Source organism: Archocentrus centrarchus, chromosome 2 (genome assembly GCF_007364275.1).
Source record: "Archocentrus centrarchus isolate MPI-CPG fArcCen1 chromosome 2, fArcCen1, whole genome shotgun sequence".
Taxonomy (NCBI): domain Eukaryota; kingdom Metazoa; phylum Chordata; class Actinopteri; order Cichliformes; family Cichlidae; genus Archocentrus; species Archocentrus centrarchus.
The window spans coordinates 6,284,048-6,307,660 of record NC_044347.1 but is presented as its reverse complement, the minus strand read 5'-3'; the positions used below and the strand labels follow the sequence as shown (position 1 = coordinate 6,307,660).

The window sequence follows — 23,613 nt, the reverse complement described above, 5'->3', positions numbered from 1 at the left end:
TGTTGCTGTGCCATCACATGACTCAGCAGCACTGAGCATACACATGTAGGCTGCAGTAAGTGAAAAGTAGCATCCTGTGGAGATATTTTACAGCTGTAAATGAAAAGACTTAAATCTGCTGTATGTATGAAGATATTGTTTACTGTGGCAACACCACAAATTAATACACACATTAAAAAAAAAAAAAAAAAAAAACGAGGCAGAGGGAAATCCCTCAGACAGATCCAGACCCTCAGCACAGAGACAGAGGCCTTTAAGAGAGGAAAAGAATATCCAGGTAGTTCATGTTAATGATTAAAGTATGAAAAAACTGAAATATCACATGGTCATAAGTATTCAGACCCTTTGCTGTGATACTCATATTTAACTCACTTGCTGTCCATTTCTTCTGATCAGCCTCAGCTGTGTTTAATTAAACCAATTGGACTTGATTAGTAAAGGCACACACCTGTCTATATAAGACCTCACAGCTCACAGTGCATGTCAGAGCAAATGAGAATCATGAGGTTGAAGGAACTGCCCAAGGAGCTCAGAGACAGAATTGTGGCAAAGCACAGATCTGGCCAAGGTTACAAAAGAATTTCTGCAGCATTCAAGGTTCCTCAGAGCACAGTGGCCTCCATAATCCTTAAATGGAAGAAGTTTGGGATAACCAGAACTCTTCCTAGACCTGGCTGTCCAGCCAAACTGACCAATCGTGGGAGAAGAGCCTGGGTGAGAGAGGTAAAGAAGAACCCAAAGATCACTGTGGCTGAGCTCCAGAGATGCAGCAGGGAGATGGGAGAAAGTTCCACAAAGTCAACTCCACCAGCCCTCCACCAGAGGGAGGCCTCTCCTCAGTGCAGGATATATGAAAGCCCTCATAGACCTTGCCAAAAAACACATGAAGGACTCCCAGACTATGAGAAATAAGATTCTCTGGTGTGATGAGATGAAGATTGAACTTTTTGGCGTTAATTCTAAAAGGTATGTGTGGAGAACACCAGACACTGCTCATCACCTGCTCAATACAATCCCAACAGTGAAACATGGTGGTGGCAGCATCATGCTATGGGGTGTTTTTCAGCTGCAGGGATGGGATGCCTGGTTGCAATTGAAGGAAAGATGAATGCAGCCAAGTACAGAGATATCCTGGAAGAAAACCTCTTCCAGAGTGCTCAGGACCTCAGACTGGGCCGAAGGTTCACCTTCCAACAAGACAATGACCCTAAGCACACAGCTAAAATAACAAAGGAGTGGCTTCACAACAATTCTGTGACCATTCTTGACTGGCCCAGCCAGAGCCCTGACCTAAACCCAGCAGAGCATCTCTGGAGAGACCTGAAAATAGCTGTCCACCAACGTTCACCATCCAACCTGAGGAACTGGAGAGGATCTGCAAGGAAGAATGGCCGAGGATCCCAAATCCAGGTGTGAAAAACTTGTTGCATCATTCCCAAGAAGACTCATGGCTGTACGAGCTCAAAGAGTGAAAAAGGGGTCTGAATACATATATATATATATATACAAATCAAAGCAAACACAGTCCTGCATCAGTTAGACACTAATGGAAACCATATATATATATATATATATATATATATATATATATATATATATATATATATATATATATATAATATATATATATATATATATATATATATATATATATATATATATATATAAATATAAATATAAATAAAGGGCTGGGCGATATGGACCAAAAGTAATATCTCGATATTTTTTAGCTGAATGGCGATATATGATTTATATCTCGATATATTTTCTCCCCAAAAGGTATAAAAATTAAGACATTTTTCTAAGTCAAAGCTACGTGTCCCAAATGTCAGACAGACATTTTTATTAACATTCAGCTGTAGATGTACATGAGAAATTACTCAAAAATAAACTATTGGCATATTTGAATAATAATGCACTTCAAATAAATTAATGCTTTTTTCCTCTATAAAAAGACTCACAGCTGTGCTATTAAAAATAAATAGAAAAGAAACAGAACAAAAACAGCAAAAGACTGACTTATTCTTTACAAAGCTGTACATCCAGGTACAGGCTCTTGTACAGACTGACTGAGCAAAATTCCATCTGCAGGATTTTAGCAATCTCAGTAAATCCATAGAATATGCCCTGACATTGTTGGAATTTATTTTTATCACCCAATACTGACATTTAAAGTTATTATTCCTACTTCTGTTTATTTGCAACTAAACTGCTTTCTACACTGTAATAAATGCATATTGTGTGTCTAAGAGTAGTAGGAAGATTTGAGGCCTGTTCGAGTTGCTCTTATTTGTGTTCAGGGCCCCAGAAGCTCTGCTACCCCTCCCTAATAGTCTGCTGTCACCAGCAGGCCCTCTCAGACCATCCTCAGAGCATACTCATCTTCTGCTCTAGCCCCGTGATGAACCTGTTGCTCATTAAATTCATGCTTAGGGGTCTCAGCTCATAAAGCTGCCTTTTTTGGTTCATGTACAGGACACCAGTCATCCTGTATGCCCATTTTTTTGATTTATACTGGTTATAGGGATAATTCTGTCCAGTGGACCTAGCCGTAGGCTAACTTGCTTGTGTAGCACAGCCAAAAACTTTGGAAATGCAAATCAAGAAAGTATAAATCTGTCCATGCAACAGGTCCGGGTGCAAAATGGGCCTCACTTTCTCCCTCATATCTGCTCATTCTCCCTCATATCTGGTCAAGTGTAAGTGTGGGCAGTGTAAATCCTTCTCCAAAAGTGCTTTAGGATGGCCTCAAGGAGGTTGTGGCTAGGGTTTAATATTTTTCTCGAAAATGACATGAATCAAATCCTGGGAAAAAGTTTATTTATTTTTTTATTTTAATTAGGCCTTCTGTAGCCTGTGTCGGCCTTAACCTATTGTGATATTGTAGAGGTAGCTTTCCAGCTATGTCCTGTTATGCCCAGTAGGGGGTAACGTCGGCTTGATTAATGCAATAAAACCTACATCTCGACATTCGAGTGCTCGAGCTATGCGATGTTGTATGGTTCCTCAACACTCCCTTAACAAATATAATTCGAATATTCCTCTATTGTACATGGAATTATACCAAGATATTTTACAACTGCTGGTGCAAAACAATACGGTTCATCTCCACACAGCATTGATAAAGACTCAGCCACGCTGTCGTGGGGACATCTGTTGCGCTATATCTCCACCAGTGGAACGCTGTAATAGTCATTGAAAAGTTAACTACTGTACTACACTATAATATGACATAACACAGGGCCTTGAGTAATGCACTACAACTTGGTCATTGCCATTCTGGCAACAGCAAATTTATAACACCGTGTCTGAGGGTTAAAGTAGGTTCGCTGTGAATCGTCTATTGAAAAACTGGCCGATCCTTATAGCCTAAAAAATATACATTTTACTCAACTCCATTTTAAAAGCGAAATATGTTAAAGCAATATATTTCAAGATAATTTCTTCACACATTAGGCCCGTATCCTAATTCATGATTGTTAGTAAGCGGCTGCAAATGAGGAAAAGAAACACTCGAAGTTAAACAGATATTTCTTTATTGTTCAGGGCAGGCATATTTTATAGGCTATATAATGCAATATAACAATATATAATAATATAAAATTATATAATACAAAATACCTTAGGGTAAACACATTGCCTACAATTTCAACAAATTAAAGAGGAAAAAAGTACAACTGTGTAATACCTCTATTAAAATGCTTGAGATGAAGGCTGAAGCCTTAAACGGAGGCTGAACGTGCCTGAAATGAAGAGTAATGCTTTTCGCATTAAACGAACCCTTCTCTCAATATTTCCTTAAATTTAACATTCTGAAGTTTTCTTTTCTTTCTGAAAGTCAAATCGACGCGCGCGACTTTTTTCCCGGTTTCCCGTCTAACGTTTCCCGGGAAACGGGAAATGGTTCTGATCGCATTTCCCGGGAATCCCGGATCCCGGGATTAAACCCTAACCAAGACGCTGACAATTAATGTGATGAATTTTTCTTACTGTCTTGTTGATGTATTGAAAATGCTCCGGGATGTTTGTGCCCTTTCAGATAATGACAGTAGAATTAATGGCAGTTTCTAATGAAAGTTTGCAAAGTGCAGACTCAGGAAAAATCGTAGACAAAGAAAGGGAAAGAGTATAAATACCACGGTTAGGAGAGGGAAGGGAGGAGAGAGAAGATGTAGCGACTGTCTTTATCCGTGTTGTCCGTTTTTCCAGCAACTACTAAGGCACAACCTCCGGGAGGGCTTCTTGCTTTTACCTTTTTGCTTTTTGTCCTTTGTTGTTTGTGTTTGTATATTTCTAAGTACTAGTAACTTTTTTGCAACAGAGCTTGCTCATCGCCATGGATCATCTGGACAGTTTGATTTTATTTGGACTCATACTTAATCTCAGCGCGGGCTCTCCTCGGTCGGAGGGAGTGATGAGGAAGCCGGGGCATGATCAACAGGTTCTTTCTTCCTGTCTGTTTCTCTGTGTGTGTAACTCAGTCTTCATATGCTACTGTCTATGTCTTTTTAACTATTTGTGTGCTACTAAGATGTCTAATAAACAGCCTGCATCAGAACCTGCTCAACCCTGTGATTTGTTGGTAGCTATGGTTTTAATTGGGTTTTAATTTGCAGTCAAAAAGGAACATGGAGACCCCTAAAATGTATCCTACAACATCACAGCAGCAGGCCCACCCGCTCAATGCAGCATCTGTAAGCACACGTAAGAGACCCACTTCTGCTATTAAGGCCACATGACTTATGATACAAACCAACTTCTGGTGCGCATGGCGGCACACTCTTACCTGCAGGCAGGGACTCTCCAACCTCACCGGAAGAAGTCCTTAAATTTATCACTAAACGCTTTGGGAGAAAAAAGTTCACAGCAGGGTCTGAAAAGCTGTTAAATCTAGCAAGAAATTCATTAAGTTGGGAACACTACCATGCAGTCACTTTCTGCAGGATTAACGGGTGAAGCGGAGAGAGGCGGGGCAGTGTGAAGCTGTGCAGAGGCAAACTGGGAGAAGAGAAAGGCGAACCGGTGGAGCTACAAGTATGATTGTAACGCGAACTAAACTATATTGATATAAACAATATTGTCTCATTTTATATCGCGTATGAAAATATATCGATGGCCAAAATCAAGGTGCACTACCACATCAACTGTCAGACATTTTACATCTTCCTTTTTCTTTGTTGTATTTTTGTTTATTATCAATCTATCTATTCATTTGTTGTATATTTCTTGGATATTTTCTGACTACTGTTGTGCTTGCTTGTGTTCAATGTAAAGATTGCTACTGGAACTTTAATAAGGACCCTCCCAAAAAGATTAATAAAGTTTAATCTAAGCTAATCAGGCACGGCCCGGAGAGGAGTGCATCTCAGACCTGTGTGGACCCCTTCTCCTTTCTCTCAGTCATCTTAACAGCAGTATCAGAAACCAGCATTAGCACAGAGTAGATTAGTTTGGTTAAGATAAAGTTCAGATGATTTGATTATGTAATTCTTATTATTTGATTGAGCTTTTGCACAATTGCTTAAATATTTTATTGGCATTTCTAAATTGCGGACATTCCCTTTTTTCCTTCTGGTAGTGTAATCCCCTCAGTTCTGACTTCTTTTCCTCTCTTAGTTACCATCCTCTACACTTCTCCAGTCAGAATGACATCTGATATCATTGCTGTAGGTCAGTCATACTCATCTCACGGCCCGCGGGCCAAATCCGGCCCGTGATTGGCTGGTGACCGGCCCGCGGCCATTTCTTGTAATTGCTCAAAATTAAAATAATTTTCCCTTTTATTGTGTAACAAATGCTGAATAATTCCCCCTTGTGTTCACAAAGTGAACTGTCTGTAAGACAGAATCATTAGTTTGTACACGGCCCTTTAGGTCCTAATGATTTGGGCCTTTAAGGTAGTGAACAGTTTGCGCAGGTCAAGAATCACTGCTGATCTGCGAGGAAAAGACGTGTCCTTAAATGAATATCTTGGCAAAAAATGAGTGAGGTTAGTAAGCGGAGAAAAGTTGACGTCAAAAACAGACAGTTTAATAACAAATGGACAGATGATTTTGCATTCATTTTGCCACCTCATGCCAACGCAAAACCGTTGTGTTTAATTTGCCAAAAGACAGTTGCTGTATGCAAAGTTGCTAACATTAAGCGGCATTACGAGTCAAAACATGCTAGCTTCAGTGCAGCTTTCCCGGTTGGTAGCATTGCACGAAAAGACAAGACTGAGGCCTTAAAGTTGTCTTATGCTACCACATCAACAATCTTGACGACTTCCACTACTGCTGCTGAAAAAGCCACCGCTGCTTCACTGCGTGTAACCTGGGAGCTGGCTAAAAAGGGCAAGCCATTTGTGGACGCTGAGCTTGTGAAAGTGTGCACTTTGGGAATCGTGGAGGAGTTGTTTGCCGGTGACAAACACAAAGATGACATCGTTAACCGCGTGAAGCAGGTTCAGCTTTCGGATTCAACGGCGGCACGGAGACTAGAAACTTTGTATGAGGACAGTTTTTCTACTTTACTTGCTGAACTGAAGTGTGTGGATTACATGTCAATAGCTATGGACGAGTCTACAGATGCAACAGACACTGCACAGCTGTCCGTGTTTGTGAGATATTTTAACGGGGAGCTTTTCAAAGAGGAGCTGCTGTGCCTTTTGCCCATCAAGAGCAATGCAACAGGTGAGGCCATGTACAATTCTATGAAAAGTTTCTTTGATAAGAATTCTCTGGAGCTGGATAAAATCAACCTCCTTGTAACTGACGGTGGGCCATCTATGATAGGACGAGAGAGGGGCTTAGCATCACGTCTCATAGCGGACCACCCCACAGTTAGTTCACTACACTGCATCATTCACCAGACGGTGTTGTGTGCCAAACTGTCTGGTGAAATGAAAGGAGTGATGGACACAGTGATCAAAATTGTAAATCACATTCGCTCAACTTCAAGTTTACAGCACCGGCTTTTCAAAATGCTACTACAGGAGCAAGAAGCTCAATATTCAGACCTACTACAGCACAATGATGTCAGATGGCTGAGCAGGGGGCGAGTCGTACAGCGCTTCTTTGCACTGCGCAAAGAAATCACAGAATTTCTTTCCGGTCAAAAAACAAAGAAAGCAGATGAGTTCTCTCAGTTTATGCAAGATCAGGAATCTGTGGCTCTGGTTGCATTTCTGTGTGATATCACTAATCACTTGAACCATCTTAACCTGCAGCTCCAAGATGGGGATTCGAATGTGGGAGAGCTCTTTGAAAAAGTGAGCGCTTTTCAGACAACCTTGGGCGTATTCGTGACGGACATAGAGGGGAAAAAACTTCACTTCCCTACCCTGCGTGATGTTCCTACAAATGGGATTGTGCTGTCACGAATGGTAGCACTGTTAAAAAATCTGTCAGAGAACTTCAGATCGCGGTTTCACAACTTCAAAATCCCACAGCAACTGCTACTGTTTGTGCGCAACCCGTTCGCCGTTGCTGTCACTGGGAGCTGCCCAGCAGAGGCAAAAAACGCTGTGCCTGCTATCAGTGAGGGTGCTTTCCAGCTGGAACTGGTCCAGATGCAGGCTAATGATGTCCTAAAAGCCAAGTTCAGAGAGGAGAGACTGTGTGAATTTTGGGCACACTCTGTTCATCAGTATCCGAACTCTAAAAGACTCGCTATATACATTTTGACAATGTTCGGATCCACTTACATATGCGAGTCGGGGTTTTCAGTGATGAATCTAATTAAGGACAAAAAGCGCAATAGACTCACCGACTCACATCTCAACCAGTGCTTGCATATTGCCTTGACCTCTCAGAAACCAAACTTCAGTAAGCTCTCAAAGGAAATGAGATGTGTTACCTCACATTAAGCATGTAGTCAGTAACTAATAGTATGTGATGCATGAAGAGGTTAAAACATAAACATCTGATTACATACCTGTGCTGTCTGTTCCAAACTTTAAAATAACTGAAATATAGTAAAGCAGTTTTTTTTTTTAAATTGTATTTCTGAACTATTCCAACATTTGGTGGCTTGCACTGTGCAGTTATGTGTTTAATATATTTTATAAACAGCTTTCACACCAAAAGAGCTGAAATATGTTCATTCTATGCCTAAGAACTGTTAATAATCATTTTCATTTTTGAATTTGTCCAATATTTGCCTGCATAATAATAAACGTTCCAGCTATGCTGTTCAAGATGGTTCAAAATATATCTTGCTGAATTGCAGTGGAGCTAATAAAATGCATCAAAATATGAGCACAAGCTATCAGTCTTTTTTAAAGTTTGCTCATTTTATGTGAATGTAGTTTAATGGCTGGCCCTCGGCCACTTCTCATTTTCCAAATGTGGCCCTCGACTAGATCAAGTTGAGTATCCCTGCTGTAGATCCTGGTGGTGTGGATCTGTGAATCGATATCTCGTTCACTCTTAGCATACAGCTTGATGTCATCCATGTACAGGAGGTGGCTGATATTTGCTCCATTCTGTAGTTGGTATCTGTAGCCAGTCTTGTTGATGATCTGGCTGAGGGGATTCAGGCCTATGCAGAACAGCAGTGGGGACAGGGCATCTCCTTGGTAAATCCCATACTTGATGTTGACTTGTGCGATGGGCTTGAAGTTGGCCTCTAGTGTTGTTCTCCACATTCTCATTGAGTTCTTGATGAAGGCTCTTGGGGTCCTGTTGATCTTATACAGTTCTAGGCATTCCAGGATCCATGTGTGTAACATCGAGTCATAGGCTTTCTTGTAGTCAATCCAGGCGGTGCACAGGTTGGTCAGTCGGGTCTTACAGTCTCGAGTGACTGCTCTATCTACTAGTAGCTGGTGTTTTGCTCCCCTTGTCTCAACACCTATCCCTTTCTGGCCCTCGCTCATGTATTGTGCCACATGCCTACTCATCTTAGCTGCTATGATGACTGACAGCAGTTTCAGTTCCAGTTCCATCCAGTAGTTGGATGGAACTGGTCCCTTCTGGGGGTCCTTGGGGATCAGGACCGTCGGGCCTTCAGTCAGCCATTCTGGGTGTGTCTCAGCCTCTAGCAGCTGGTTCATTTGTGCTGCCAGGTGCTCATGGGCCTCTTTTCCACCGACAGGGTTCTGGTGCTGGTGCCAGCATTTGAACCTTTCAGCAGTTTTTCCACAGCAAACAAACTCATGCTCGGCCAAAAAAAGTGTTCAACTCCAGTCCCGCAAGCTTGCTGGTCTTGAACCAAGAATGCGTGACGAAAGTGGGAGAAGGGCATGACTCTGCCATCTCAACATAAAGTTTTCTACCGCTGTTTCACTGCATGGTGTGTATTACATGAGAAACGCGATGCGATTTTCACAGCTGTGAATTAAGTTGGGCTCTAAGGGTTGATCTTTCTACTTTGCATCAGCTCATATCCCATCAAAGGAGGCACTTTGCATCCTTGCACTAATCACTGTCTGTGTTTACCTCTGTGCTGCACACAGATGCTGCAGTAGTTTGGTTTTGACCGTAAAATGTGTTTGCAGTACAAGAAAGGGGAGCGTGTTCTCACACATTTATGCCCTTCGGCTTCCGTGTCCAGTTGAGGACCTGCCACAACCAGGGGCGGGCTGGGGTTGAAATTCAGGCCGGGAGCTTGCTTTGGAGAGGCCTTTTATACGATCGTACTCACTAAAGCCTCTCCCAAAGGCCAAAGCGAGGACCGGGGATGGGAGCGGAAGAAAGTGGGTGGGCAGGCTCGGTGTTTAAGTGAGGTTCGGGGGTTTGAGGGTGGAGACAACGTGAGGTCTGGGCGATGCCAAAGCGTACGGAGACGCAGTTAGAAGGCTTTATGTACACAAAACACGGCGATAGCCCAACCGAGGTCCGGTTGTTTTTACGGGGATGTTCCGGCTGTCGGCACTAACCTTGCGAGAACTGCCACCCAGGCTACTGCAGGTGGCAGTTCTCGCGAGGCTAGTGACAATTCAGTTTGGAGCGGCAGAGGACTACTTTTTAAAAATATATAATATATTAAAATACGGGAAATTTACGGGAAAATAATAATACGTGAAGACAGCAGGACAGAGGGGTAAAATACTGGAGTTTTCCGGCCAAAACGGGAGACTTGACAGGTAGGTATGGGTGTCTCGCCCTTCACCTCTGATGTGCTGGCTGGGCTCTCAGTGAAGAGGCAGCTCCTGTCATTCACTTCAAAGAGCCAGCTCCGAACGATCTTCACTGTCTGCACCTGTGGCCGCGAGAGCTGTAACGCAAGCGCTGCTGTGCTTAATTGGGTAAAAAAAAAAATAAAAAAATCCGGTTCGGCCTGGAAACGACCGGCCGTTCGGGAAACGTCCCGAACCTCCTGATGGCCACCCCGCCCCTGTCCACAACTCATACACAAAGGGGCAGTTCACAAAGCACACTGAAAATGCAGCCCCGTTCTTAGACATTTCACTGGTTCATCAAAACCAGCACCAGCACTAGCACTGGCACAAGCACCTGTCCCTTGGCGGAGGAAAAGTAGCAATGGAGTACAGTTAGCTTCTTTAGCCAGTAGGTGCGAATCATATCAGGGCCTTGACCTGTCGTCCTGGCTCCCACTTGCTGTAGCATTTGTGCTGTACCTCACAAATCTCTAGTTGCGACAGCAGTTGGTTCCTTTGTATGTTGGAACACTGAGCCACAAGGTGTTTCGCCGTCAGGTTGGATGCTGGGTTTGTCCAAATGTGTTTTAGCATACCTCAAGCGACTGTTTGTGGCGTGTGCACAGAAAAGGCTTCTTCTACATTACTCTCCCATACATCCTCTCCTTGTACCAAGTGCGCTGAATAGTTGAACGATGCACAGTGGCACATCTGCAGATGATGTTGTAGGTCTTTGGAGCAGCTCTGTGGGTTGACTATGACTATTCTCACCATCTTTCACCTCTGCCTATCTGAGATTTACTTCGAGCCTTAACTGCAACAGTGCCTGTGGTCTTCCATTTCCTCTCTATGTTCCTCACAGTGGAAACTGACAGCTGAAATCTCTGAGAGAGCTTTTTGGATCCTTCCCCTAAACCATGATGTTGAACATTCTTTGTTTTCACGTCATTTGAGAATTGTTTTGTATGAACCATGAGAAGAAAATATGATAGTAAGTGATTTCCTGTAAAGTGTATTTAAGTGATAAAATATGTCTGATAACTTACAGAGCTTTGTTGGAGGCTTTGACCACTGGCAGCAGCCTCAGCAGAGCCTCCTCTGAAGCAGAGTATTTCTTCAGGTCAAACACATCCAGATCTTCTTCTGATGACAGTAAGATGAAGACCAGAGCTGTCCACTGAGCAGGAGACAGTTTATCTGTGGAGAGACTTCCTGAACTCAGGAATTGTTGGATCTCCTCCACTAGAGAACGATCATTCAGTTCATTCAGACAGTGGAACAGGTTGATGCTTTTCTCTGCAGACAGATTCTCATTGAGCGTCTGCTTGATGTACTGGACTGTTTCCTGATTGGTCTGTGAGCTACTTCCTCTCTGTGTCAGAAGAACTCGTAGGAGGGTCTGATTGGTCTGCAGTGAAAGACCCAGGAGGAAGCGGAGGAACAAGTCCAGGTGTCCATTTGGACTCTGTAAGGCCTTGTTCACAGCACTTTGGCAGAGGTGTTGCTCTGTCTGGGAGCTTGTTTGTTGTTCTTCCAGCAGATTGACTCCAGAGTTGATGAAGGTCAGATGGACATGAAGAGCAGCCAGAAACTCCTGAACACTCAGATGGATGAAGCAGAACACCTTGTCCTGGTACAGCCCTCTCTCCTCTTTAAAGATCTGTGTGAACACTCCTGAGTACACTGAGGCTGCTCTGATATCGATGCCACACTCTGTCAGGTCTGATTCATAGAAGATCAGGTTTCCTTTCTGCAGCTGATCAAAAGCCAGTTTTCCCAGAGACTCAATCATCTTCCTGCTCTCTGGACTCCAGTGTGGATCTGTCTCAGCTCCTCCATCATACTTGACCATCTTCACTTTGGCCTGAACCACCAGGAAGTGGATGTACATCTCAGTCAGGGTCTTGGGCAGCTCTCCTCCCTCTCTGGTTTTCAGCACATCCTCCAGAACTGTAGCAGTGATCCAGCAGAAGACTGGGATGTGGCACATGATGTGGAGGCTTCGTGATGTCTTGATGTGGGAGATGATCCTGCTGGCCTGCTCCTCATCTCTGAATCTCTTCCTGAAGTACTCCTCCTTCTGTGGGTCAGTGAACCCTCTGACCTCTGTCACCATGTCAACACACTGAGCAGGGATCTGATTGGCTGCTGCAGGTCGTGTGGTTATCCAGAGGTGAGCAGAGGGAAGCAGGTTCCCCCTGATGAGGTTTGTCAGCAGCACATCCACTGAGGTGGACTCTGTAACATCAGCCAGGATTTCAGTTTTGTGGAAGTCCAGAGGAAGTCGACACTCATCCAGACCATCAAAGATGAACACAACCTGGAAGTCTTCAAAGCTGCAGATTCCTGCTTCTTTGGTTTCAGTAAAGAAGTGATGAACAAGTTCCACCAAGCTGAACTTTTTCTCTTTCAGCACATTCAGCTCTCTGAAAGTGAATGGAAACATGAACTGGATGTCCTGGTTGGCTTTGTCTTCAGCCCAGTCCAGAGTGAACTTCTGTGTTAAGACTGTTTTCCCAATGCCAGCCACTCCCTTTGTCAGCACTGTTCTGATTGGTTCATCTCTTCCAGGTGAGCCTTTAAAGATGTCTTCTTGTCTGATTGTTGTTTCTGGTCTGTCTGGTTTCCTGGATGCTGTTTCAATCTGTCTGACCTCATGTTCATCATTGACCTCTGCAGTCCCTCCCTCTGTGATGTAGAGCTCTGTGTAGATCTGATTCAGAAGGGTTGGGTTTCCTGCTTTAGCGATCCCCTCAAACACACACTGGAACTTCTTCTTCAGAGCAGATTTAAGTTCTTGTCGACAGAGTGGAGCAACGTATTCTGAAAATGCAATAATAAGCTATTAAAATGAATTATTATATATTAAGTAGGCCAACATGTTGGTCCATCTTTTGAGACATTAGTAAACATTTTATTTTTGCAGCAGCTTAAATCTTCAGAGAAATCCTCTTACTGCTCTGCAAACGGTCAGCCAGCTCCTCCTGCTTCATTCTCCTCAGGAAGTGCAGTGTGATCTTCATAAAAGCCTCTCTGCTTCTCTTCTGCTCTTTATCCTCACCCTCCCCATGACCCTCTAAGCATTCTGGGTAATCTGGACTCAGAACCTTCTGGATCGTCTTCAGTTCATTCTTCACAAAAGTGATGATGTTGTCCTCCAGCAGCTAGAAAATAAAATAAATGAATCTTGTACACTGTAAGCAATGTGATATTATAAATGTCACAGCTTACATTTTCTCTGTGAAGCAGACATCTTTGGTAACAATGTTGAGCAGTGCAATCCACTGGTGTACAAAGTGCAGCATGGAGATGACTGAATGAACAGATGTAACAGTAGTTGTTGTACATGTACAAACCATAAATATGGAGTCCAGCTGTGTTTGATGCTGCTGGGCAGACTGACCACTGGGAACCTCTGAGCTCTCCTGATCCACTCTGTGAAGGAATCATGAAGAATTAGCTCTCATCCACACAGGGACCAACACAAGCTCAAAGTCCATGAAGTGATGTTTGGATGAAGAGTGAAGCAGATGACTCCCTGTAGCAGCAAAGCTTTACTAGCCCTCAGTGATCCCACTGAGAATCTACAGCTCAGTCTGCAGCTGTTCACAGCTTTCAGCTCACTGTGGTTTAGCATTGGTGGCACTGTCACTTGGTGTTGGCTCTCAGTGCGGTACTGTATCATTTCCTGTTTCTGTTTCCCTGTTTCATTTCCTGTTCTTCACAAAGAGACTAACAGACAGCAAAACACCACTGTGCTCCACAGTGGTGTTTTGCTGTCTGTTAGCTGATTAATCTGTATAGCTTGATTTATCTGGATAACAACATATTTCAGTGTTATCTTCACCTACTTTATCTAGAGCACAGTTTTTGCTGATTCACCTGTATTTACATTATTCACATTGTTTTGATTTTAGGAATTCACTAGCTTAGCTGACCTGCTGTGGGGTGGTCGTGATAATAGTATAACAAGGCACCTTTCACAGCTTGTAGGGGCAAAGCGACCAGCGGGCAAGCCGGCCTGTAGGGTTTTGATGAGACACGAGCCATTTACGGCTACTGTGGTCAGTGAAGATGGTGACATGAACACATTCAACATATGGGTGAAAGTGTTCTGGGGCCAATGTTACAGCAAGACACTACTTTTCTGAAGTGCAGTAGGGGAGTTCAGTTTTGTGAAGGGAGCAACTAGCAAAGGCTACAACATACTCATGACCCTTGTCATCCTTTTGCATTAAAGCTGCATCCAGACCAATGTCACATGCGTCTGTGTGAATGGAAAAGGGGCGCTCGAAGTCTGGGAATGACAGGACCGGAGCTGATGTGACATGGTCTTTTAAAGTGTCCATGGCTCTTTGGCAGTTGTCGTCCCAGTGGAAAGCACTGACCTTTCTTGTAAGGCAATGAAAAGGTTTGGCATAATCCCCAATGAAGTGTTGATAATAACCCGTCAGGCCGAGGAACTGACGGACATTTTTCACTGAGGTGGGGGTACTAAACTCCTGAACTGCTTTGACTTTGTCTGGATCAGGTTTAACCCCTGATGACATAATCCGGTATCCAAGGAAGGTGAACTCATCGAGGCAAAACTGGCATTTTTTGAGCTTCAGGAAGCCAGCAGCTTGCAGTCTGTTCAGCACTTCTTTAACCTGTAAGTACTACAAACGGCCCACGGGCCGTATCATCAAGTAACATCCATGTTACTGACAGAATTTGTTCAATGCTCTTCTTTGTATGTCTGTAACAAATATTTGTAATGTTCCTTTAAGTAATGCGTTTGGTCCAGAACTCAGTGGAGCGGAAGTAATGTTCAGCGCGGACTTTTTAGAGTGTGACACAAGCAACAAAGACTATGGGGGCATGGGTTTCTGCATCTCCTCGCCATCTTCATACAGGACTTAAGTATATAAAGGGCTCATGTCAATTGTTATGGTGAAGTTATGTGTCAAGTCCAATTTTTGATCCGCTCATTGAGAAGTGTGAAGTGCAACTTGATCGTATTTCTCCCGTTTGGTTACAGCAGGCAATGAAGTGCATTCAAGGTGTCTGTCAATTTGAGTTTCCATGTAAATGTAATGAAACAGGCATTTTATGTTTGTAAACCTAACGTTTACTGGGTTTATATTGGTCATAGTGTTATTATAAGGCATGTTACATGGTGTCTAAATGATTGAAGTTTGCTGAATGTGTAAGAAAGGAATTAATGGTTACTGTTTAGAAATTGTGAGGTTTCTAAATACAATTTTTATTTTATTAGTTCTCACGATGGCAACGCTGAGTGATCCTGTTGGTGAGCTTGGAATAAACCATCTGTATATAAAGAACTTGTCCTCGTGGTGACTGACGGGAGTAACAATCCATTCTTTACACTCTGACTGCTGTGTTTGTGCAACAAACTCCAACACACACCGCTTCACATATGAACACAGAAATGTGTGTGAAAAAGAGCTGAGCTGACATTAAACATGATGGAGAATTTATTCAGAAACACTGAGTCAGGAACAACATTTAGACACACATTACCTCTCTGCAGGAGGAGGAACACCTGCTTTATAGTTAACAGCAATCTCCTTTGACTGGTCGCTCTTTAAGGACAAACAGCTGGGTTCAGGTTCATGTTTACGTTTAGTTCCTCGTTGGTTTCTGTGAATAATGATGCAGCAGTGATGTGAGTGCTGAGCTGTGACATGGAGAAGAGTCATGGACAGTTAGAGATGGTCATCTCACCTCTGAGCTTTGGTCTGGCTCTCATGTTCCCCACACAGAGTGATTTTAGAGGGAGGGACTCCCTCCTCTCTGTCCTCACACTGATCCATGCTGCTGAATTCACATCAGCTCACACACACTTTCTACCTTCACCTGCAGAGGAAACACACATCAGCCCAGCACACACACACTGATTCACTTTGACACTGTGACGTGTACTTAAAGTACTGAAAGTAGATCCTGTTACACTCAGTAACATGTAAGCTGTACTTTGAATCTGTACAGGCTGAAGTAACTGTAGCTGTGAAAAAGTGTCGAGCAGAAAAAAGAGAAACAACCTGCAAATATTCAAATATAGTAGCAGAACTTTAAGAGAACAAAGAAGTAAAGTACTGCAGTAAATGTACTTGGATACTTTAACTGTGGATTTGTGTTGGTGTTAAATCTGTGCTGGATGTAAAAATCCATGTGAAACTCAGTCATCACTGAGGTGGATTTAATGGCAGAGCCAATAAAGACAAACTGGATGGTCAAAGGAAAGCATCAGATTATCTGTGGCTGTGACATTCAGCCTCTAACAGCTGATCAATAATAATGTGTCAGCGCTGCAGCAAAGGGAAAGAATGGCAGAGAGAGAAGAGGACAGATGGAGGAGAGCACAGAGAGGTGGAGGAGGAGGAGCTGATGAAGATGAAGCTGAGGAGAGGCAGATGAGTTTATGATGTGTTCACAGAGTCATTCAGCATTTGAGCACATGCTCAGTTCCAGCTGACCTGTGTCTGTAAACTCATCTCAGTGGTTACACAAAGTTAGAAAGCAGCAGCAGCTCAAACTGATGGATTGTGGGCTTTTCAGGAGCCGCTGCTGACAAAGCAGCAAATAAACATCATCAATATTTCATCTTTAAAAGGACATTTCTTTCTGTCTGTGACACAACACTAAAGAGCAACACAGGTGTCTGCACTGATGCCTGTTCATAATTTCCCCAAGTTAATAAACTGCTTGGTAAATGTTCTTGTTGCTGTTATTATTCTTCACACATCCTGTTATTGATCTGAGCACATTCAGCTCTACAACTATTTAGTATTCAGTATTCAGTTACTTTCAGCACTGAGTTACAAACACATGAAACTAAAAGTCTCAATAATGCCCAAAACTAAAGATTCAAATTTCAACTTAAAATGAAAACCTGTTTTAATTTGACAGCAAAGAAACACTTCCTGTTGGAGTCACTGGAGGACTGAGTACATACACACAAACACTCTTTATGTGTGTGTGTGTGGTTAATATAAATGTGTGTCTCTGCCTAAGTGTTAACAAAGGTGTCACCCATAGATGGCGGTATAACCCCAGTAGACCACACATACAGAGAAAATGTTACAGAAAGTGGGCAGTACCTATGAGTGACCCCTGTGAGCACATGAATAAACAGCTTGGTGATGCTAGCATAAAGTTCTATTTGAAGTTTTATTTTATATAAAACAAGAACATTACATGGCACCAGGACTTGGGTCAAGAAAAGGAAGCAACACAACTAAAAGTATGTCGTAAAACTGCCAGGTCCGTTGAAACTGACTGGAAACGTAGATGCAAGTTGGAGGGCTTTCAAACAGCATTTCCAGCTGTACATGGTGGCAGTCGGTGTGGATCGACGAGTAGAGGAAAGAAAAATCACCCCGCTGCTCACCGTCGCCGGCCCAGAAGTCTTCAAAACTTTGTGTTTGCTGAACCCCACAATAAAGACAAGTTTGAAGAGACCTTGAAGAAATTTGATGAGCACTGCTTATCAAAGAAAAATGAAACATACGGAGCGGTACATGTTTCGCTCATTCTTACAGCACCAGGGTGAGTCATTTGATAATTTTCTCACCGACCTCAAGATAAAAGCTCAGTCTTGTAACTTTGGCGATCTAAGAGACTCCATGATAAGAGATCATCATAGTACTTGGGACTAATGAGTACTGAGGGAGACAGACCTCACACTAGACGGGACCATAAAAATATGTCATGCCAGTGAGCTTGCACGGCAACGGGTACTGACTTTCTGAGAGCCTGCACAAGGAGCAGCGTACCAAGAAAATGAGGTGAACGCTGTGGCAGTGAAAAAAAGCAACGGAGCAAATTTAACAGCAGTGACTACCAGAATAAAACTGATGATAAAGAGATGTTCACTTGCAAGAGATGTGGTGAGAAACACAGACCACGCCACTGTCCTGCCTACGGTAAAACATGTGCGACATGTAAGGGACAAAACCACTATGCCAGAATGTGTCTCTCAAAGAAGAAGAGACAGGGTGTGCACACAGTGCAGGAAGACACCAATGACAGTGATAATTTGACTGAAACATTTTTCATAACGATGGTGTCACACGATGAAAATGAAAACACACAGTCCTCAAGAGTAGATGATACAGGGCAGACTGTTAATTCTGTAACTAATGATAAATGGACCGCTCCACTGCTAGTTAATGGGACCATTGTAATGCTTAAAATTGACACAGGGGCCAAAGCTAATTTGATCAGTGAGAAAAATTTCAAGGTACTGACAAAGAAGCCCAGAAAATTCATAGAATAAGTCCCACATAATCAGCTAATACAAACAATAGGTGGATGCAGACTTAAGGTGACAGCTCAGCATAACCTGTTGTTCACCATTGTGCCTCATGGACATGAATCACTGTTAGGAGACAAAGCGTGTGAAGAGCTAGGACTGGTAAGGAGGATCCATCAGATAAACACTGACAACATGAAAATAGTCAAACAAGTTTTAAGACTGGAACACCAACAGTGTGAGGGGACCACAGACATAGTAGATAAGTTTACTTCTGTCTTCAAAGGACATGGGACATTACCTTACACTTCCAAAATTCAGCTCAAGGATGATGCCAAGCCTGTAGTGCACGCCCCAAGGAGAGTGCCTGCACCACTCAGAGTGGGCTTGAAAAGAGAGCTGGAAAGCATGACTGAAATAAGACTTATTGAGCGAGTAGAAGAACCCACAGATTGGGTCAACTCGATCACACGTGTCAAGAAAAATCCAGGTGCCATCAGAGTCTGCCTTGATCCCTAAAATTTAAATGAAATCATTAAAAGAGAGCATTATCAGATCCCAAAACGGGAAAAAATAATGAGTGAAATGGCAGGTGCTAAGTTTTTTTTTTTAGCAAACTAGATGCTTCACAAGGATTCTGGCAGCTGAGGCTGGACCCAGAAAGCAGCTTTTAACACACCACTGTTTCCTGAGGCTGCCATATGGCATCAGATCAGCCCCAGAGATCTTCCACAGGGCAATGAAGTCCATAATTGAGGGTCTTGAAGGCACCAGAGTCTATATAGATGACTTGGTTGTCTGGGGACCAACACAGCAACAACATGATGACAGACTGGAGAAACTCTTAGAGAGAATCAGAAAGAATGGACTCAACTAACAGAGACAAGTGTCTCTTTGGTGTCACAGAGATGACCTTCTTGGGAGACAAGATCACAAGTGAAGGGGTGGAACAGGACCAGTCAAAAGTGAAAGCCATATTAGACATGCCCACCCCCACTGACAAAAAAGGTGTCTTGCGAGCCATGGGAATGATCAACTTCCTGGATAAGATCATTCCTAATCTTTCCACCAAGACCGCATGCCTCAGAGAGTTGCTACATCACAACACAGTGTTTGAGTGGACAGCACGGCATGAGAAAGAGTGGAAAAAAATTAAAGTAAACTGTCACTACTGAGCCAGTACTCACATTCTTTGACCCATTAAAACCAACAAAAATCTCCACTGATGCCTCCAAAGATGGCCTGGGAGCTGCTCTTCTCCAAATGCATGAAGACAAATGGCAGCCGACAGCTTATGCATCGAGATCACTGACAGAAACTGAGCAACGATATGCTCAAACTGAAAAAGAGACCTTGGGCTTAGTGTTTGGATGTGGGAAGTTTCACAGTTATATGTATGGACTGCCAGCCTTTGCAGCAGAGACTGACCACAAAGCACTCATACCCATCAGGAAAAAGAACCTCAATGACATGTCACCCAGGATTCAGTGCATGATGATGTTATTGCAGCGTTATGACTATGACCTCATTTACACACCAGGTAAACACACTGTACTGGCAGACGCTTTGTCTCAAGCACCAACACCAAGTACTGACACATAGCTGGGGTCTGTGGCTGATGATGCTGAAACCCAAGTAAACATGGTGACTGCTTTTCTCCCAGCATCAGACATGCTGCAGTGGATTGTGCAAGAGACGGCAAAAGACCCTCTGCTGCAGAAAGTGATCCACCATATCCAGAATGGATGGTCAAGAGGAATCTGCCCAGGGTTGTATCCTGTGCGTGCAGATTTGTGTATGACTAATGGCCTGCTTCTGAGACAAAATAGGATTCTCATCCCACAATCTATGCATCGAGACATGCTTCAGCGCATCCACGAGGGACACCTTGCCATGGAAAAATGCAAAAGGAAAGGACGGGAAGCAGTTTATTGGCTTCCCGTCAACAAAGACATCGAGGAGATGGTCCAGAAACGTGAAACATGTCTCAAACATCACTACAAACAAACAAAGGAGCCGATGCTTATAACAGATCTTCCCACTGCACCACGGCAAAAAGTAGCTACTGATTTGTTTCATCTCCATACTAAGGACTATCTTCTGGTGACTGACTATTATTCTAACTATCCTCAAGTTGCACAGCTTTCCAGCACATCAGTACAGCCTGTCATCACACATATGAAAGGGTTTTTCTCTAGACATGGAATTCCACAATGTGATAATGGTCCACAATATGACTGTAGTGAATTTTGTGAATTTGCAAAGTAATATGGATTTAACCATGTCACCTCTAGCCCCTTGTATCCAATGGACAGATGTTGATGGACAGACAGAAAAGGAGGTCCAGAATGTAAAGAGACTGTTAAAAAAGGCAAGAGCGAGTAAAGCTGACCCTTACCTGGCTTTGTTGACCTACAGGGCTACTTCTCTGGAGTGTGGAGCATCTCCTGCTGAGTTGCTCATGTGTCGCAAGCTGCGCACCACATTTCCACACATTCCAATGCACAATGGCAACAAATACAACAACAAGCTGACTGAAAAAAGGACGAGGCTTAAGCACAGACAGAAAAGAAACTATGACAAAACAGCAAGGAATCTGAAACCTCTGCAGGAATAGGATGTTGTGCAGATTGAAGGCCCTGAGCTGTGGGACAGAAAAGCGACTGTCCTGAGTGAAGTAGGACCCAGGTCATTTAGGACAGAGAATGGACAAGTGTTAAGGACAAACAGTCAAATCGAGCAAAGGAGACAGGATCTGAACAAATGGTGTTGTAGCAGAAATGCAATGCAGTCAGCCTCCTTCACCTCCTCCAGTGACTGTGGCACTCAGAAGATCTACCAGACCTAAGAAACCTCCTGAGAGGCTCATGGAACAAGCAGGAATGGTGTAACAGATAAACTGAAGAAAGATGGTTACATGTACTCTGTTTTTTAAGAAAAAAGTTAATTCTTGCTGAAATTGATATTTTATAGTGTGTTCTTAATAGTTAAAGTTGTACAAAGTGTGGAGAGCCACACCTTATTTCAGCGTATGAGGCGCATTTGGTCTGATCAAAGAGATTTATATAATTTTGGAATGCGCATAAAGCTAGAATATGTTTTCTTTTGCAGTGTTCATACGTTTGGTTACAGAGAAAAGCTCAGCGGTAAGAAATGCACGTTTTTACACACTTTATGACAAATGAACGTTAGTTAAGACTCTTGTGATTTGCAGAATAACTACTGTAAAAGTTGAGATCCATGTTATACTACACTGAAGGGGGATGTGATAAGTGCTAACAAAGGTGTCACCCATAGATGGCAGTATAACCCCAGTAGCCCACACACGTACAGAGAAAATGTTGTTCGAGAAAGTGGGCAGTACCTATGAGTGATCCCGTGTGAGCATATGAATAAACAGCTTGCTGAAGCTAACATAACGTTCTATTTGATGTTTTATTTTATATAAAACAAGAACATTACACCTGCTGCTGCCTCTGTGAGGCCCTCAGAGGAGCTCAGACTCTGCTGTGTGTTCATGTTTGCTGACGCTGGTCAACATCAACCTGCAGCAACTCCACGTGTTTCTATTCAGCTTCACCACAATCATGAAAACTGGAGCCACAAACACACAAAAACATGTGTGTTTGTTTGTGAGTCTAATTAAGCTCATTTTTAAATTATATAAATCATCCAGGACAAACATCAGCAGTTACACCGGAGCATCCGGCCGAGCTCAGGCCGCATTTAGCGGCTCCTCTCCGCCTCCTCCACCCACTGATGGAGGAAAAGCTGCCTTCAGTCATCAGTGAGTGGATCCACAGTAACAACGACTCTGAGCTCAGCTGCTGACCATCAACTAACTCTGAGCTGATTCACGGACTCTGATCACACACACATTAAATGGCGGAGGACCGTTTAACGATCGGCCTCCTCCGTCCCTGCTCCCACTTCCAGTTGTGAGTCCGTTACCGTGAACTATGGAGCGGCAGATTTGTGCTGTTTCTAAGCTGCACACAGCTGATGTTAGCCAGGAAAAGCTCACAGACTGCTTCATTACCTTCACACGGAGCTTCACACGGAGACAACAAACTGCGGCGCCAGATCAGGAAAGTGAAAGTGAAACTTTGAGGAACATCCAGGGAAAAGTCTGCGGGAAAACTGTGAACAAGTCCTGAGCGCCTCCTACAGGCAGCAGGAGACAGCGCCCCCTGATATTATGGGATGGTATAAACTGCTCTTTTAGAGCCTGTCATGTCAGCGTGTTTCAGCTGTTCCTGCAGCATCTAACGGCGCGTTATTTTAGGAGCATCTTTTTATTAACAGCACAGCATGTTGGAAGGAAAAGCTCCGAGCAGAAACGGGGAAAGACGAAAATCCTCCGAACAGCTCCGAACAGTCACGGAGTTAAACGATGGATGTCCGGCTGCCCTCAGCCTGCAGCTGCTGACAGGGGAAAAGGTGCGCAGTCAGCAGGAGCTGCTTGGATTATATGAAGAAACTGTGCACATCTAAACTCTATTATAATCAGTGGCGGATCTAGGATTTTTCTGAGTAAGGGGCCATCAAGGGGGGCCAAGTATTTGTGGTAAATGTGGTGATAAACGGACCAATAAAAATTAAAGCCATTACATTAAAGTTATGATAAATCTTATCACCATGAGTTGTAAGAATTCAGTGAACTTATGTGCCATTTCACTAAAAAAACAATATCAGACATTTCATACATTACAGCATTAACTGTTGTTGCTCTCCCTAAATGATTTCTGACCTGATGAAACGGGACTGGAGGTGTCCTGCTCTTCACCAGCCTCTGGTCGACCATGTTCTGCTGCTCTCTCCCTCCTCTCACCCTGCTCATTTTCAGCTGTCAGACTCACTCTTTTGCTCAAAAACTGCTGAATTCCCACCTGAGACTGACCCTTACTTTTCATATTCTTCTCTATGACTGCCAGACATTATAGTTAATGTTAACACACAAATGCAAATTACAAAGAAGTACATTAATTAGTGAAATGCTACCATTCATGAGTAAAAAGGGATTTATGACTTATCATTACCAACAAATTCCTCAAAATATACACTGGCATTGGTTGTCGTTAAAAAACTTTCTGCACGAGATCGTTCAGATCTTCTTTTTCATCTGTAAGCTTTAGTCATGCTGGACATTCCTATTTGGCTCATTAGCGCTACTGGTGTTTCGGCATGGAATTGCATCCACCTATAATTTGATCCTCGCTCTTGGACAAAGGACAGATGAGTGACAGGACAGGGGCACTTCAGGAGGCCAATC

At 43.2% G+C, this 23,613-nt stretch overlaps 1 protein-coding gene across 1 annotated transcript in view; it reads right to left on the bottom strand.

Moving 5' to 3' along the window:
• The window catches only part of LOC115798416 (NLR family CARD domain-containing protein 3-like), a gene marked incomplete at its 3' end in the record, with an annotated part of 189,410 nt that extends 166,765 nt beyond the window's left edge, over positions 1–22,645 (bottom strand). Inside the window, exons 1-7 of the mRNA XM_030755267.1 lie at positions 22,381–22,645; positions 15,812–15,943; positions 15,608–15,727; positions 14,287–14,476; positions 13,441–13,512; positions 13,041–13,248; positions 11,382–12,907 (exon numbers count right to left, since the gene is read on the bottom strand). Coding sequence (XP_030611127.1) covers positions 11,382–12,907; positions 13,041–13,248; positions 13,441–13,512; positions 14,287–14,476; positions 15,608–15,727; positions 15,812–15,900 — 2,205 coding nt within the window. The remainder of the gene's footprint in view (positions 1–11,381; positions 12,908–13,040; positions 13,249–13,440; positions 13,513–14,286; positions 14,477–15,607; positions 15,728–15,811; positions 15,944–22,380) is intronic.
• Between the last annotated feature and the right edge of the window lie 968 nt (positions 22,646–23,613).